The sequence below is a fragment of the Apium graveolens genome, chromosome 7 (assembly GCF_009905375.1).
Source record: "Apium graveolens cultivar Ventura chromosome 7, ASM990537v1, whole genome shotgun sequence".
Taxonomy (NCBI): domain Eukaryota; kingdom Viridiplantae; phylum Streptophyta; class Magnoliopsida; order Apiales; family Apiaceae; genus Apium; species Apium graveolens.
The window spans coordinates 143,143,314-143,159,763 of NC_133653.1; the positions used below are offsets into that span (position 1 = coordinate 143,143,314).

At 35.0% G+C, this 16,450-nt stretch overlaps 1 protein-coding gene across 2 annotated transcripts; it reads left to right on the forward strand.

Annotated features, from left to right (window-relative positions):
• The first annotated feature begins 12,121 nt into the window (after positions 1-12,121).
• LOC141672462 (glycine-rich RNA-binding protein 4, mitochondrial-like) lies at positions 12,122-14,335 on the forward strand. 2 transcript variants are annotated; one of them, XM_074479071.1, is made up of 5 exons: positions 12,122-12,282; positions 13,014-13,132; positions 13,228-13,296; positions 13,744-13,850; positions 13,930-14,335. In XM_074479071.1, exons 2-5 carry the CDS (start codon positions 13,018-13,020, stop codon positions 14,074-14,076), a joined length of 438 nt encoding a protein of 145 aa, XP_074335172.1. In that variant the 5' UTR covers positions 12,122-12,282; positions 13,014-13,017; the 3' UTR covers positions 14,077-14,335. The 2 variants fall into 2 exon arrangements, with proteins under 2 accessions (XP_074335172.1, XP_074335171.1); XM_074479070.1 differs by having other exon boundaries at positions 12,123-12,282; positions 13,011-13,132.
• The last annotated feature ends 2,115 nt before the right edge of the window (positions 14,336-16,450 follow it).

Sequence of the window (16,450 nt, forward strand, 5' to 3'; positions counted from 1 at the left end):
ATTGTTAGCTCTGCTATTAAATCAAATGTGATTTTAAACGTCGATCTACTTAGACTGATTTGCACAACTTCTACTGTGTCCGATGATTCAAAATCTTTTTCATTCACCGTCGCAAACACACAGTATGTAGTTGATGAAACAGTCGTCAATCGTGCGTTAAATTTTCCACTAGACAATTTCTGTAATTTACCCTCTGAAAATGATATCACAAATTTTTTCAATGCTATTCACTATCAGGGGGTGATCAATTTAACCAAACTTTCTAAATCAAATTTGGTGTCTGAATGGGATATTTTCTTCGATACACTTTCCAAAGTGTTTGCCAACTGCACAAAATCCAATTTTCATAACATCACTTCCACTCTGCAGTATATTGGTCTTGCGGTTGTTTTCAATCAAAGGATCAATTTTGGCAAACTACTTTTTCCCATTCTCTTGAGACGTCTAACTTCTGCTTTACGTGATCATTCTACAAATCGTAGGGTATCATGTTACTATGCTCGTTTTCTCATGCTTATAGCAGATCATCTACTCACCCCTGAACACAAAGCCCTTTTTGCTAACTCTGCGGTAACCGAACCCCCTCCAGTTAGCAAAAAGATTTACACTCGCCAAGACACAACCTTCAAATTTATGCAAGTTCCAGTACTTGTATCTGCTTTCATGGCCAATTATATTCCCTTACCTATTTTCAATCTTCCCGGCCATGAACAGCAACCTCAACCTCCAGTGGTACAAGCCACCCAGGCTCTTCCATTACAGGTAGTAATTCCTCACTCTCACTCTCTTCCTACTTCTGTTGAAAGACCCTCAGTGGTTGATAGGGCTGACCATGAAGTTGTAGAACCACAGCTTCAATCCCAGGTCATAGAGCCAAACACAGAGTCTCATTCTATCTCAACCTCTCCCCCACTGTCTAAAATGTTACCCAGGAGATTACTAGGAAGTAATACATTGCTAAATATGAGTGAACCCTCAGCTCTGCCTCCTCCTAAGAAAAGAAGAACATATTCTGAGGCATCTGAAAGCCCATCCTTGTCCTCTCAACAGGACATGGACTTTGAAATGGCCAATGAACAGTTACTAGAGGCATTCTCTCAACAGGATGCATCTATTGAAATTCGCCATAGGGCCATGGCATCTTGTACTGAGTCAAGCACAATTCCATTACTCACAATGGAACCATACACTTCCCCAGATCATACTCAGGACACACAGCGAGGAGTACACGTAGAGTCGGTTACAGTGCCTGCCATAGTTACGGCAGAAGAGCAGTCACATGCTTCAGAGGGAAAATCTGACTCTCCGCCATCTTTAATAGAGTCATTTTCTCCCCTCCCAGATCCAACACCTCTGGCTCCCTTATGGGATTCTCCACTCGCAGATTTATCTGGAGAAAGTGGAGGGCAACTCGGTCAATCTATCCCTGAAGCAATTCAGACATCTATTCCAAAAGATTTGATAGGTTTGACTGAGGATCGGGACTCGCGAATTCCCATTGCACCACCACTGACCTCTCTTGAAGAGGCTAGGGTGATTTTTAATGCAGGTACAGAAGAACAGCAACTGGAAGACTCCTCACGAGCAATTATATTGAGAGAAACACATGCACGTGAGATGAGTGAACCAAACATGAGTGAAATTCAGGTGAGAGCACACACAGACACTGATACTGTACACCTGTTAGCTCAGATTGCTGCCCTAAAAGAAGAACTTGCTAAAAGCCAAGCTGAAGCTCAAGCATTCAAAGCACAAGTGGTTGAATGGTCTTCTTCTTCCACCTCTGTCAACAATCAGCTTGCAATCATAAGGAATGACATCTCAGATCTAAAGACCACTGTAATACCAAAGCTCAATTCTATTCAGGACACTCCAAATTTATCAGCTGATGACATATCCAACTTCTGCTCTCTACATACAAGAATGACTTCTCTTGAAGACCTCGTTGAGATGAATCATTCACTGGACTCCTCAAGATTTCTAAAGATAGAGACGGGCATGGAACATCTCAATGAAGGGATGAAGCACCTATATTACATGATCAAGAATTCTCATTGCCCTAATGAAGAACAAAGAGCTTATTTTGAAGGACCGTCTGGTGGAGGATCAGGCTCTGGAGGTGATGGAAGTTTCAAAGGAAAGTCAGTAGAGGATCCCTCAACTAAGGGGGAGAAGAAAGGGAGTAGTGCCAAAGGGAAGGAAAAAGATACCTCTGCTGGAGATAAAGGAAAGGCTGATGATGTCTACTACAGTGGAGAACAGGATGACTTTGATATTTTTGACATTCCCACTGAACCAGTTCAGGAAGATAAAGATGGGTTATTTGAAGCTGAAGAGGAAAGTGATTTTGAAGATTGGGAAGAGGAAGATACAGTGGATCCTATGTTTGAGAAAGAATTTCAGAAAGAGCAGTCAGAGATGCTAAGAAAAGAAGCTGAACTCAAGAAGGTCTCTCAGATCATTGACAGGAGGAAAGACATTCAAAGAACAGAAACTCTTCAAAAGCAACGTCTTCATGACATTAAGGCTCAAGAAAGGAGAAGAGATGTCAGACTAAAGATTGGTGAAAAATGGGATGAAGCTAGGAGAGTACTCGATATGCCTCAGCTATGCACTAACAATGATAGGCAGTTCTTACATCTTCTTGACAAGCTGGAAATCTCAAATCCTAACAATGACATGTACATGAATGCTATCAAGACTGAAGTCTCAAGGATCACAGCTGCTTTTGATAGATCCCTAAATGAGATGAGCATTTTTGTATATTGTCAGAGTGAAGGATCATTCAAGGTGTCACTTCATCTATTTGAGAATCGTTCTTTGTCAGAGATTTGGGTTCTTTTAAACAAAGTCAAAAGAAGCTCAGAATTGAATGAAGTTCTTCGAGAAAGGCTTAAAGAGTTTGCCAGCAGGGCTAGTCCTCAAGTGGTCAACAATCCTCATCAGGTGAGATTCTTTAAGTCTGATTGTCTTCAAATCTGTCAGCTAGATGTACAATCTCTTAAAGACTACTCAGCTAAACATCTAGTCTGGATGGAACATCATTTGAGAACTGCTGGATATTCATCCATGTTGAAGACTCAAGCTGCTGACTTGATTCAAGCTTATTGTGAAAAGAATGTTAAAAGGTACAATCAACTCAAGAATAAGCTGAAGTCAGTTGAAGTTCAACCAGTCAGACCTGCAAGCTTCACTTCAGAAAAGGATCGTGTCTTTGACAAGGAATTGCTTCAAGATTTAGAAGAAGGTGAAGTCAGAAGAGAAGACAACTGAAGTCAATTAGCTCAAAACTCAATATAATATGATTAGAGCTTTATGAATCAAGATAGTCTAATGTAGTTATATGTTCAGGCTAGAGGAACATCTATCTTGTATTCACTTGTAAATTTCATTTGGAATCTGGAAAATGTTAAATATAATCCAGAACTTTTCTGCTATTTACTTTACATTACTGTTTATATCTTTTTCTTATTTGTTAGTTGAGTTATCCTCTAGGTATTTGTTGTTATTGTCTAACAAGCAAATAGGGGGAGATTGAAAGGCATATGTCATAGCCTACTCGTTTATTCGAGTATTTAACTCAACTCAAATAAGAATGTAATAAGTAAATAGTGGATCAATCATCAGAGAGATCTCACAAAGTAACATCTGTCAAAGAATAAAGAAACATTGTTCATCTGCAGACTTGAAGATTCACTGGAAGAAGTTCAAGAATTTGATCATGCCTCAGTGATATAGATCAAGATCGTGGATTTAATCAAATGACAGAGATCTCGTCAAGGTATCATTTATTACAAGGATTCAATCAGAACATCAAAGTCAAGACATGAAGAAACGTCAAGAAAGTTAGTCACTCATGAACCAGACAGTACATCGAGTGTCAGCATTGAAGTGGCGGAATTGATTCATAAGTCTCAGTGACTTTCAGAAGATTGTCAGAAGAATGGATGCTGCTCAAGGTTAGTATTAATTCTCTATTAATTAATTAAGTCATATAATTTAATTAAGAAAATAAATTATATCTGCAAGGATTAATTTATTGATTAATTGAATTAAATTGATTAATTAATTTAGAATTAATATTAAGGTTTTTCAGAATTTTAATTGATTAAAATCTGTTTTAATTCTAAAAAGACAACTGATTGTACTAGTATGACAATCGGTATGACAATTGATTGTCATACCGAAAGTCATGCTAATTCAGTTGATTGTCTTGATAGAATTATTATTTAGATTAAAATCACTTATTAATTCAGTAAGACAATTTCATTTGAACTAATATGACAATCGGTATGACAATCAATAGTCATACCGAAAGTCTTGCTAGTTCATTTTAATTGTCTTGCTAGCTCTAAAAGATTGTCACACCGAAAGTATTATTGGACAAATGATTGTCATACCAGTTCATTTTGATCTCGGCTGTGTTGATTAAATAGAAGCAGAAGCATCCAATTTACAAAAACATACAGAGAGCAATCAAACAGAAGCCAAGAACAAAAAGAGAACAAGCAGCCAAATATTTCATCTTATCTGCTAATTCAAGATTACAATTTCTAGCTTGTAAAGTTAAATCCAATCAACTAGAAATCACTCTCTTGTTCTTGTGTATCAATCTAGCGGATCAAAATCCCTAGAACTTAATCTCAAATCGCTTTTAGCATTTGATCTTTTAATTACAAAAATAGAAAAAGTTCATGTCGAATTTATTCTAGATTTGTAATAATTGATTTGAGATTAATCCCTTGTAACCGATACCGTAGTTGTAACACCTTTCAAGTTTAATAAAAGTTTTATTTAACTTGAATTTTGTTTCACAATTTTATTCCGCATTTTATTCGACTAAACGGTATTGTTTGCATTCAACCCCCCCTTCTACAAACAAATTGGGACCTAACATCTTCTGATCACTTAAGTTTTGATAACTTAAGTTCTGATATCTTAAGTTCTGTCTTCAGTATAAGTGATGATTTCCAGTTAAGTACTGATTTGTCCTGTTAAGTAAGATCTGAAAACTAAACACAAATCATATTACACATGATATTATCAAATATATCTAACAATTTATAAAATATTTCTTTTACCCATTTTAATTCCGAAAAATGTTCAAAAGTTTGTATTAAATCCCAGAAAAATCATTTTAACCCTGAACCTTCCGTGGAAAATTATTTTTATTGAATATCTTTCGTGCTATGTGCTATCTGATTGATGTGTAATATGCCTGTATGTACATTGTTTGATGGTTTTTGACAGAACTTTCAATTCGTACGTCAGATTTGGGTGAAACGAAGGGTAGATAGAAGCTTGTAACGTTTACGTGACGATTAGAATAAGTTTAGAATGAGTATTGATAGATACCTATAATGTCTAGCAGAGGAAGCGAGACGTAGAAAAGGAAAACAAGTGGTTAGTGAATAGAATCGATAGACTAGCGCAAGTGAAGTGGAAGTCAATTGAGATAAGGCAAGTAATCCTGAGCCTCCTTGTAATATGTTGTTAAGTATTCCGAATAGTTCATGTTTTATATTGCAAGTGCTTTGAAGTGCTTAACCCTAAATCTTGATTCCACTTATTGATATTTTAGCCTTGAGCCTTATTCTTTGTAAACCATTGCTTGTTGAATACCCAGATACTAAACCACATACATACGATACTACTCCAAAAATACATATACACTATATACCAGTCACTGGAATTGATTTGCTTAACGTACAAACACTCATACTTTCTACAATACCTTGTAACATCAGAAACTAAATATTGTATAACCTTTAAATCATTGTTCTTCTATTACCTGATTCTTTTATGGGCTTGAAGTCATTCTTCATATATACATTGTTACACCTTTATGGTACTCGTGAATCACCCCATGCTTTGAGATGAATGTCTTATCAATGTTATTTATGATTCTGTTTATTAAATTACATTGTTTATTATATTGTTATTATAAAATTGGATGATTTTCTAAAATATGGATCAGATTCGTGGTTAGACCAGATTGGTGGTCATATTAGGCCAATGTGTGCCTTGGATCTAGTTTATAGAGCAGAGCTGTGTAACTTACTCGGGGTTAGTGCGTGACTGATCAGCAGCCTAACCTTGGTTTTTAAAATTAAAAGTGAATATCCAATTCTAATTATTGCTTAACAAGAAACTTGATTCCTTAAATCTTTTCATTTGATTATTGTTTAATCTCAGTATTGTCACTGTGACTTGCTGAGCTAGTTAGCTCACTCTTGCGAATCTGTTTATGTTCTTTTCCAGTTAAGAAGGAAGTTGGTGGTAGCGAGGATCCCCAGACCAGTGTGCGTGCTAGGATTCTAGGTTGAGACGGAATAAGCTAGCATGAGCTTTTGTTTTAGTTTTGATTTTGAAAATTTGTAATAATGTTTGTTAATCAGATGTAAATTAAACTAGTTAGGATTTGGTGCGATGTAATGTAAATAAGGTTGTGGCTTGTGTTCAAACTTTAACCTGTTGCGATCCGTGGTTGTGTAGTGTAGGGTCATTGCATATAATATTTCATAAACAAGTTTATATTATGCGTGTGTGTGTGTTGTGAACCCCAAACTTCTGAACCTGGTTTGGAGCGCGTCACAAACACAAATATAATATGTGAGTGTATGTGTGATTAGCTTAACAAAATGCTCTCTAATGAACCATGAACAAAGATGCACAAGTTTTAACATGACAAGTCACACAAGTTAATAACTCCCAAGTTGAGTACTAAATAGATCCTCAAGACATCGTTACTTAACACTAGCCATCCTTCAAGTTTAACAAGGAATTTCCTCGTCTTTATTTATTTTTACTACACCACTACTGCATATATATATATATATAATCTTTTAATACTCGGTCTAAGGTCATTCAATATCTCAGTGTAAGTGAGTTATGACTAGAGATGCAAAAAACCGGACTGGGCCGATTTCGGGCCGGGCTTTACAACATCTAGATTTTTTGAAATGGGGACGAGCCAGGATTTTTTTTAATTCGGGTCGGGTCAGGCCAAATTTCTTTCAAAATAAATAGGCTCGTTTAGGCCCGCGGATCGGGCCGAGCCAGACCGCCGATATTTTTTGAATAATTTTATTATTATTATTATTATTATTATTTATTTTTAAGTAATAACACATAATTTTTGTATTTTTTTTATTGTATTTAGAAGTTTAGGCTTTTATTTATATGTACACATTCTTAATTAGAATTTAGGATAAATTATTCATATTATATCTTAGAATAATTTAGAATTTTAAATTTAAATCTTGGTAATTCGATCTTAATATTGACAAAAGGTGTTCATGTATAATTAAATGATGCGTAACTATCAATTCTTTAAAGAGTTTATTAGAAATTTAGGGCTTTTATTCGAAATTATATTCAAATATAAATAAATTTGAATAGGGCATAATTTTTCCAACATTCCATTCAAATATTTATCAAAAATCAACATAAAATCTGCGTTTTTAAAGGGCCTGATCGGGCCGGGCTGGGCTTTTATCCGGATCAGGCCGGGCTTTTATTCGGATCGGGCCTAAATTCGGGCTTTTACCGGATCGGACCAGATCAGATTTTTACGAAAAATATGTGGCCCGTTTAGTACCACGGGCCATATCAGACTAGGCAGGGCTTTTTTCGGATCGGATTTTTACCGAGTTTTTTCAGGATCAGATTGGATGGACTTTTCAGATTCAGATTTTTTGTGCATCTCTAGTTACGACCGCCATAAGACTTCACAAGCTCGGTCTAAGATTGGGTGGCTCCTCATTGTAAGTGAGTTACGACCTCTAAAACACCTTGCAAACCATATTGTACATTATGTGGATTATTTAACCGTGCAATAGTCGAGATGCCAAAAGATTTATGCGCTAACACCCATGTAACGAAAGCTGGGTCAATAATCCCAAACCATAAAAGGCTTTATGTTACTGGGCACAAAGTCATCTCAAAATTATTTACTCGAGTATTAATGAGCCCAGCCTAGTAAATTATAGCATATCTTTTTTTATGTATTGTATTACTACTATTCATACATTTTTTTTTATTTTTTTTAACGAAGTCATGTACACCCCACTGCTTCCCTCAAATTTAGGTGTTTACATACTAAGCTCAAAAGGGAATAATCAAAATTATAATCATCCATAAGTAACTACCCCTCAAGAAACAAGCATATTTAAGTTCCAATTCAAGAGCTAAAGAAGTCTTGGATACGATTCAAACACTATTTGAAGGTTCTGAGCAAGTTAAAGAAAATAAGATGCAGCTTCTCATGAATATTTTCACTCTGCTCTTGGTGAAGGATTGAGTGAAATATTCAACAGATTCCAAAAGCTGTTGAATGGCTTAAAACTCCATGAAAGGGTGTATCATGTCAAAGACTCTAACTTGAAGTTCCTCAGAGATCTTCCAAAAAATTGAAGAACAACTACAGTCTCTCTTAGAATAAGTACAAAGATTACACTCTTGACAGACTGTATGGGATCTTGAAAATATATGAGCTAAAAATGCAACAAGATGAGGAAATAGAAAAAGGGTAAAGAATAGATAATTCCGTGGCTCTTGCAACATCAAAAAAAGTGAAAATCAAGTGGAAGTCAAATTGAAATCTGAACACAAATAAGCTGATGAAGCTAGATCAAGGCCAGTCAATGGAAAAGGAAAAGTTGTGGAAGACAATGATGATACTTTCTCACAAGATGAACTAAAAGAGTTAGATGAACATATGGCATTTCTGTTAGAGAGATTTGTTAATCTCATATTCAGAAGGAAGCCTTTCTCCAAGCCATTCAAAAAGGAGTTCAGTTCTAGTAGCAACTTGGTAGACAAATCCAAGTTCAAGTGCTACAACGGTGATATGGCTAAACACTTCAACAATGAATGCAGAAAGTCTAAGATCTCCAAAAGTGATGAAGCTGTAGACTACAAAAGGAAATACTTTGAGATGCTAAGGCTTAAAAAAATGGATATCATCATAAAAGAAAAAGACTGGGATGATGGAGATGAATCTAATGAGGAGACAGAGTATATAAATCTAGCTCTCATGGCCAAGGATGATGGTCTAGAAGTAAGCTCATCAAACAATCAGGTAATCACAATCACTATATGCAAAGTGAAAATGAATGCAAAGAAACTATTAATGATATGTCTTCTGAATTATACAACTTCATGTCACTCTTAAATCTCTCAAAAAGGAAAAATGCTAGAATTAAGTGTTTGAATGCGTTGTTAATTGAGAAAAACACTTTGCTAAAGACTCGGCTGTTAGAATTAGAACAAGCTAAGAAAGATTTCCTGGTTGCTAAAAATGATTTACTAGTTGTATTAAAAAAAGAAGCAATTTTAAAGAAACAACCAAAGTGTGAACATGAAACTTTTGATGAATAGAAAGAATCCAAGAATATAGCAAGCAAAATCTACGAATGTGAGAAGTCTCTTACCCACTCATATCTAGGTTGTTCACACTTTCTATATCCCATTAAACGTTAAAACAGAGCAACATCAACTAGTAAGTCGAGTCGATCGAGTTGTCCTCCAAGCCGAGCCGTGACTAATCGAGAGTAGTCGACAATGTATTAAAAAAAATGTATATATATAATGTGTATTCTAACTTCAAACAAATTATTTTCCTGTTTTTTTAACCTATAGACATAGAAGATCTTAAACGTAAGAAGATAAAGCCCCAAAAATATTAAACCGATCATAAGCATATTGATGAGCTTGATCTTAATCAGTCATCGATCAAAAGAATAGATTGTATAAATAAGTAAATAACTATATATGACTTGTTTTTCTCTTTTCTCATGAAAGTGTATTTTTGTATAAATTTCACATATAGATTTAATAAATTTATCAAGAAAAAATTAGATGTGTAACACATGTCCGACACTTCGACTAGTCGAGTGAGAGTGGAAAGCTCTAAATGTGTTTAAAGCGCTTTCGGAAGACTGGGAGTCGACGGGTCGAGTGGGTCGAGTCAGGTCGACCGGGTCATGAATTAAAAAATTGTAGTGCAGCAGCCCGGTTTCAGAAAAGGCCCTAACAACCTAATATCCTTAAAACAAACACTTATATACACACAAACATGTGTATACACACACCCACAATTACATATTACACATAGTTGAATTAGTATAAGATATTTAAGTGTTTATAAGTGCGTGTAGTGGTGTAATATGTAAGTGTGTGTATATATTTACATATTTGTGGGTATATAAGTGTTTGTTTGAAGGACATTAAGTTATTATTTTAGGGGCCTTTCCGAAACTTGTCTGTGGGGCTACAATTCTTTGAATTCATCGCCTGTGATCTTATGGCGCAGAGTAACAATAAGGTTAGTCATCTGCCTAATTCTTTTTATTTCGTTAGTGTTATTAATTACTTGCTGCTGTGCGGTTTAGTAATATTTCTGCAATTATGGTGATTTTTTTACTATTTTTGGTTAATAATATGCAAGACTTGGTATTAATAATATTTGTTCTTGAATTCTGGTGTCTCACATTAGTAAAAGAGATCTATACCACGAGTTAGGAGATTTGTAATGATGAGTTACGAATAAAAAATCCTAGAGCTTATATCTTTAGTTTGAATTTTGACAGGAAAACAAAACCCAACCCTACCCAACTCAAACCGACATATTAATAGTAGGTTGGATTTGACGAATATTTTTAATACAATGGGTTATAATTTTTGTAAACCGATTATATTGGGTTGGGTCGTTTTTTAGCTCAAACCCGCCCAAATTGACCCGTGTTCACCCCTATATGGACCTGACTCAGCCCACTCGACCAATCGACTCCCAATATTCCCAAAGAGCTACCCATGGCTGACTATTCAAATATGTGAAATTTATACTAAAAAATACACCTTTAAAGAAAAAGAGGGAAAACAAATTATATTTTAAATTTTAGAAATGACAAAAAAATTCAAACTTTCAAATATACTTAACCTTATTTCATCCCTTTTAAATTGTCTTCAATTTCTCTTGTAATATAACTCCAATGAGAACCCCATTATTGTAAGATATGATATTTAATTATGTCCACTTTTTTAAATATATCATATTTATTCTTACCATTCATTTAATATTTTATCATTTTCTATCTTATTCAACCACCCATCAGCCACCATCAACTCTGGCGTCCAACATTTTCTACCACCGAAACGTCCAACGATTACCGGAAAATCATCACCGTCAAATTAAAAATCACCACAGAAAATGAAAAATCACTGCAAAAAAATTAAAAAATCACCGCCAACAATCATAAATCAGCAGATTCAGCTATTATCTTTTCCATCGGTTCCTGTCATGGTCACCAACTCCGACCACTATACCAACATAATCAACAATATCATCACTCCAATCATCGCATACAATATTCACCACCACAATAACATCACATCGTCTTCATCAAGACCACACACCGCCATTGGAATCTGGTGGGTGGCGACAAGGAGGCGGTGGTGGGCAGAACGGGGTGGGGGTGGGGGTGGATCAGAGAGATGAAATATAAAGAATAAAATTTAAAATATAAATTATGTGGTTGTGATTTAATTTAGGGATAAAAACGTGTGACTAGAGAATGAATTTTAGTTCTAATTATACTAGGGGTATTCATTTGAGCAATTTTCGAGGAGTTCTCATTTAAGTAATTTTCTGATTAATAATGTTAAAAAAAGGAAAATTTATGAAGTGTGCATGATATTATTTTAAACTACCTATTTTACTTTTATAATTTTATATCTAATAAAAATTAGTATCATTATTCGTATATGTAATTTAATAAATATATTTACTTATATTTACAATAATCATAAACTGCACAAAACATGAATTAACCAAAAAGACACCAACATAAATTTTCTACTCACTTATAGTTCAAAGTCACTTTATATTTATAAGTCATTTTTTAATTATAAAAATTATAGGAACAAAAAAATAATTAATTAAATTTTTAAAAAATATAATATACATGAATTATATAATCAAATAAAAAAATGACAGAAAAGTAGAAAATGTAAAGTTAAGTTTTGTAATTACTTCAATTTTCTAAATATAGGTTCGTGATTATAGGGATAAGATACAGAAGTACAATGTGTACAAACAATAGTCTAGAAGTTATCAGGTTTAATATGGGCCAGAAGACACACAAACACCAGTATAAAACCCCACTTGATATTCATTTTGGGAGAAAAAAGTGAGTCGCCCCTTAAACCCTAGCTGCCTCTCTCCTTCATTTCTTGATCTCTCTCTCTCTTAAACCCTTTTTTTTTCTCTCCTTGAATCAGGTACATCTTGCACTCCCTGCTTTCCTTTATTTATTTATAATCTTTTTACCCATTCTTGTTCTTTTCCTTTATGTTTGTTTAATTATTTCATCAGTACTTTTATTGGGTTTGATTGTGTTTTTATTGTTTATCAACTGTTTATTTGTGGGGTTCTTGAAATCTTGAAGTGTTGATGATTTTTATGTGATGGGTTTATGTCATGTTGTTTTATGTAGTTTGATGTTTTTAAGATGTTTGTGGCTGTTGGTTTTTGATGTTTATGATATGTAGTTGATGGATCTGCGGTTATGTGGGTGTATGTGATAATTAGTTGATAGATCTGATGTTTTTGATTTGTGTTTTCCGGTTCTTTATTGTTCTTTTTAGTAAAGGTTGTACCTTTGTGCCAATTTTAATTCATATTTACTTCTTTTTTCAATAAAAATCCAAACTTTTTTGATGTTACTGAGTTGAGTTCAATTTATGTTATTGGTTACATTTAGTGTGTTCAAATCTGTTTTGCGGTTTTTGTCTTGTTGTGTCTGATGATGAAATTTGAGAGTGTAATACCTCAACTTAATAATGGGGTCATCTGATTTTAATTTCTTTATGTATCTAAGTTTGGGTGCTTTTTCCCCAAAGAGAAAAATCTTGAGATTTGTATTTAATTTTTTGTATCTTCTTTATGATTTCGTTTTGAATTTGTCAGAAGTATTGATTTTCCTGAATTCATTTTTGGATATTTTTAGCAGTAAAATGGCGTTTTACAATAGAATTGGAAGTCTTATCAGCCAGACACATATGAAAACATCAGTGCCGTCTATGCTTAATGCTATTCGTGGCATGGCATCCTCTAAACTTTTTGTTGGAGGTATGTGAATGTCAATTAGTAACTGTTATTAGTGTTTCAATTGTTTGATGTGTTTTTTCATATTAGATTTATCGTTGTTCTTGTATATGTCATAGGTCTTTCATATAACACTAATGACGATTCCTTGAGAGATGCATTTTCAAGCTTTGGAGATGTTACTGAGGGTAAGCATCAGTTCTTTTTCTTTTAAACTTTTTTCAAGTATGCAGTGGTTACTGATGGTAGGGTATGTTGCGGAGCCTCACACTTTGTTATGTGGGGAATTGTCCTCCCTTAAGTTCAAGTTTTAAACTGAAGAATTCAAGTTTTGAATTGAATAATGTTCTTCATGTACTTTCGTTTTGGAATGTTAAAATGAAATCTACATGTACCTTAAGTTTTGAAATGCACTTCAAGTCCAAAAAATTAACGAAGTCTTTATCTTTTTGTTCTTCTAACACGAGTGAGATTCACAGTTTTGGATTTTAAGTATCAGCTTTTCAAGATGCATGAAGTTCCCAACTTTCACTTTGTAATATGGACTGCTTTGCACACAAATATGCTCCATTTTGTTATTGAATAGACCAAGCTTCATAAACTTACTTGTGACCTTTTCTGGTCTTCATACACAGCCAGAGTTATTTTTGACAGAGATACACAGAGGTCCAGGGGTTTTGGTTTCGTGAGCTTTGCTGATTCTGAATCGGCTAGCTCAGCAAAGTCAGCCATGGATGGCCAGGTAATTTACAAATAATAGAATGCAAGTAGAATATTTGTATTGTTAATTATTTTGGTACTTTTAACTACTTGTTTTACAGGAACTGGAAGGGCGTAACATCCGTGTGAGTGAAGCAACCGAACGTCCTCCTCGTGACAACTTTGGTGGTGGTGGTGGCTACCGTGGTGGATATGGTGCTGGTGGAGGAGGTGGATATGGTGCTGGTGGAGGAAATGATGGATATTAGATGCATTTTATGACACCGATATTGTCCTGAGGCAGGAGCAGCATGGCAAATGCCTGAGGCAAAATATCAGAGTTTTTAGAATCTTTAATATGAGTTCTTATGCTTGTTTTGGTTAATTTAGAAAGTGAACTTGATATGCATGGAGAGAACCATGTCATTGAATTAGTAGTTTTGTTATTTAATGAATATTTGAACTCCAAATGTCTGGTTTATGCTTCCAGAAACAATAGTTTGTGGTCAATATAACTTGTTTCGTCTACCTCGCTTTTTATACCATAAATTTGGTATTGAACAGAAGCTAAAAAAAAGTTTTGTTTTTTATACCATAAATTTGGACCCTTATTTTTTTCTAATTGGGAAATTTGGATGATCAATTACAGGGCTTCTGTTATTCATCATGTTAATTCAAATCTACCTTATATCTTCACTAGTGAAATTGTTGAATTTTCTGTTAGATTCTCTCATCTAGTAATTCTTGGATTTGCAATGGATGTCTGAATTAGATCTTGATTTTTATTGTAATTACAAAGATTGTTTTATACGTGTGATATATTGAAATCGCAGCCCATGGCATGCCCTGATGGATTTTGAGTAGAATTTTATCTCTCTCCACGGGACATTGTTGGCCCGAAAGTGACCAAGACCATTCTTAACAATAGGGGACAATATCTTCCTAGCACAATCGTTGTGCAAGGAATATCACTTATGTAGAGGGCAATCAAGGTGTGCTATCCAGCTTGACAGAGATAAAGCGTTTGATACTCTTAATTGGTGTTTTAATTTTGAAATTATGCGTCACATGGATTGGAACATGTTTACTACAACCATGTTTTCACTAACGGTTGTTTGGAGGGATTTTTTCAAGGTCAATCAGGGTTGAGCAGCGAAATCCCTTCTCACCCTATTTATTCGTTATCCATCAGTTTGAATGGAATCATGCTTGCTGCTACTCTCCATCAGTTGTGGCGTATTATCCGCCCCAATGCTTCATCATTATGGGCTAATGGTAGAATGCTAATGAACATCTCTCCAACACTTGTTTTCTACCGATGGATCAACTATTTGGTTCCTAAAAATGTTTTGACCTCCCTAATTTGGATCAAGTGGACGTTCCTGAGGTCAGCCAGCTTGCGAAAGGGATTCATGTGCATAATGCAGACTTCCTTACCCGGAATCATCTTCACTCTAGCAAGATTCGGATTTTGCCAATTTCAAACTAGTTTACAAATTCTAATTCCCTGGTCCCTTGGTTTCAGCTAGTCTGACACAGTTTTAACATTCCTAAATGTTCGTTTATTACATGGTCTGCAGGCTTCTAACAAACGGTAGAATGATAAATTTTGGTATAACGGCTGAGACTAGCTGTGCTCTGCAATTCGGATGAAGAGTCTTGCTCACTCTCGCGCTCTCATTGCCCGTATTTTGACTTCATCAAAAGGACTCTTCCTTTTCAGTTTGCTAAAGATTGGTCTGATTGTCAAAGGGGAAGCTTTCTTCGTTATTCTATGCAAGGAAATAGCCTGGGAGAAACTTCAGAATTCACAACAGGGACGGGGGCATCCAACAATGGTGATTATAAACAATGTCCGAAGTCGCATGAAGGAAAGATTATTTCCGTTTGGATTGGGTATGCCTCTCTTAAACTTGTTGTGGTTTTTTCTTGCAATATAATTCTAATTAGAAAAAAAAGGGAAATACGAGAACTAGAACAGCTAAACAATCGAGTTGATGAGACAAAAGCATACAGGTGAATGTATCCCTTGATTGTACATTTCCTGTTGTCTGTTGATGTGATAACACATCCTTGTTAAAGTCTAAATGGAATCCACACTATCCACAAGCTCATATTTTAATGTATAGATATGCTTTAGCATAAGATGCCTACTGCAAGAATCTTATATCAATTTTTGGAGAAGCTCGTCGGAAAATTTAGCACTCTATTAGACATTTCCTTTTTTCCAGGGTAGCAATTAAAATTAGCTGATATTGTCATCACCTCCAGCACTGGAGAACATAGAAGCACAAATTTGAGAAATTCCATGTCATTTTCTATGGACATGCCCCACAAACCTACTATCTTTGGCTGCTTAAATGTGAAATCAGGTGGACATTCTCTCTCCCAAATATCCAAATCAGCATCTTCATAACGAGCCCTTCCGAATACTTCAGCCTATGCGATCAAAAGAGATAAAAGATAACTAGAGGCTGATGTAGAAACTAAAAATAAACCAAAGTATATAAGATTGAACAAGCAAATGTGCCCACAATATAACAGGACATGTAACTTACACCAACTATAAGTTTTTGGAGATTAGGAGACTGCAAAATCAAGTGAAGAACATACGCGTTATTCATTTTTTCAAATCTGATACCT

Coding starts and splice junctions, on each gene's coding strand:
- LOC141672462 (XM_074479071.1), top strand. CDS start 13,018: ATGGCGTTTTACAATAGAATTGGAAGTCTTATCAGCCAGACACATATG. Junction 13,133..13,227: donor CTCTAAACTTTTTGTTGGAG/GTATGTGAATGT, acceptor TATATGTCATAG/GTCTTTCATATAACACTAAT. Junction 13,297..13,743: donor CTTTGGAGATGTTACTGAGG/GTAAGCATCAGT, acceptor CTTCATACACAG/CCAGAGTTATTTTTGACAGA.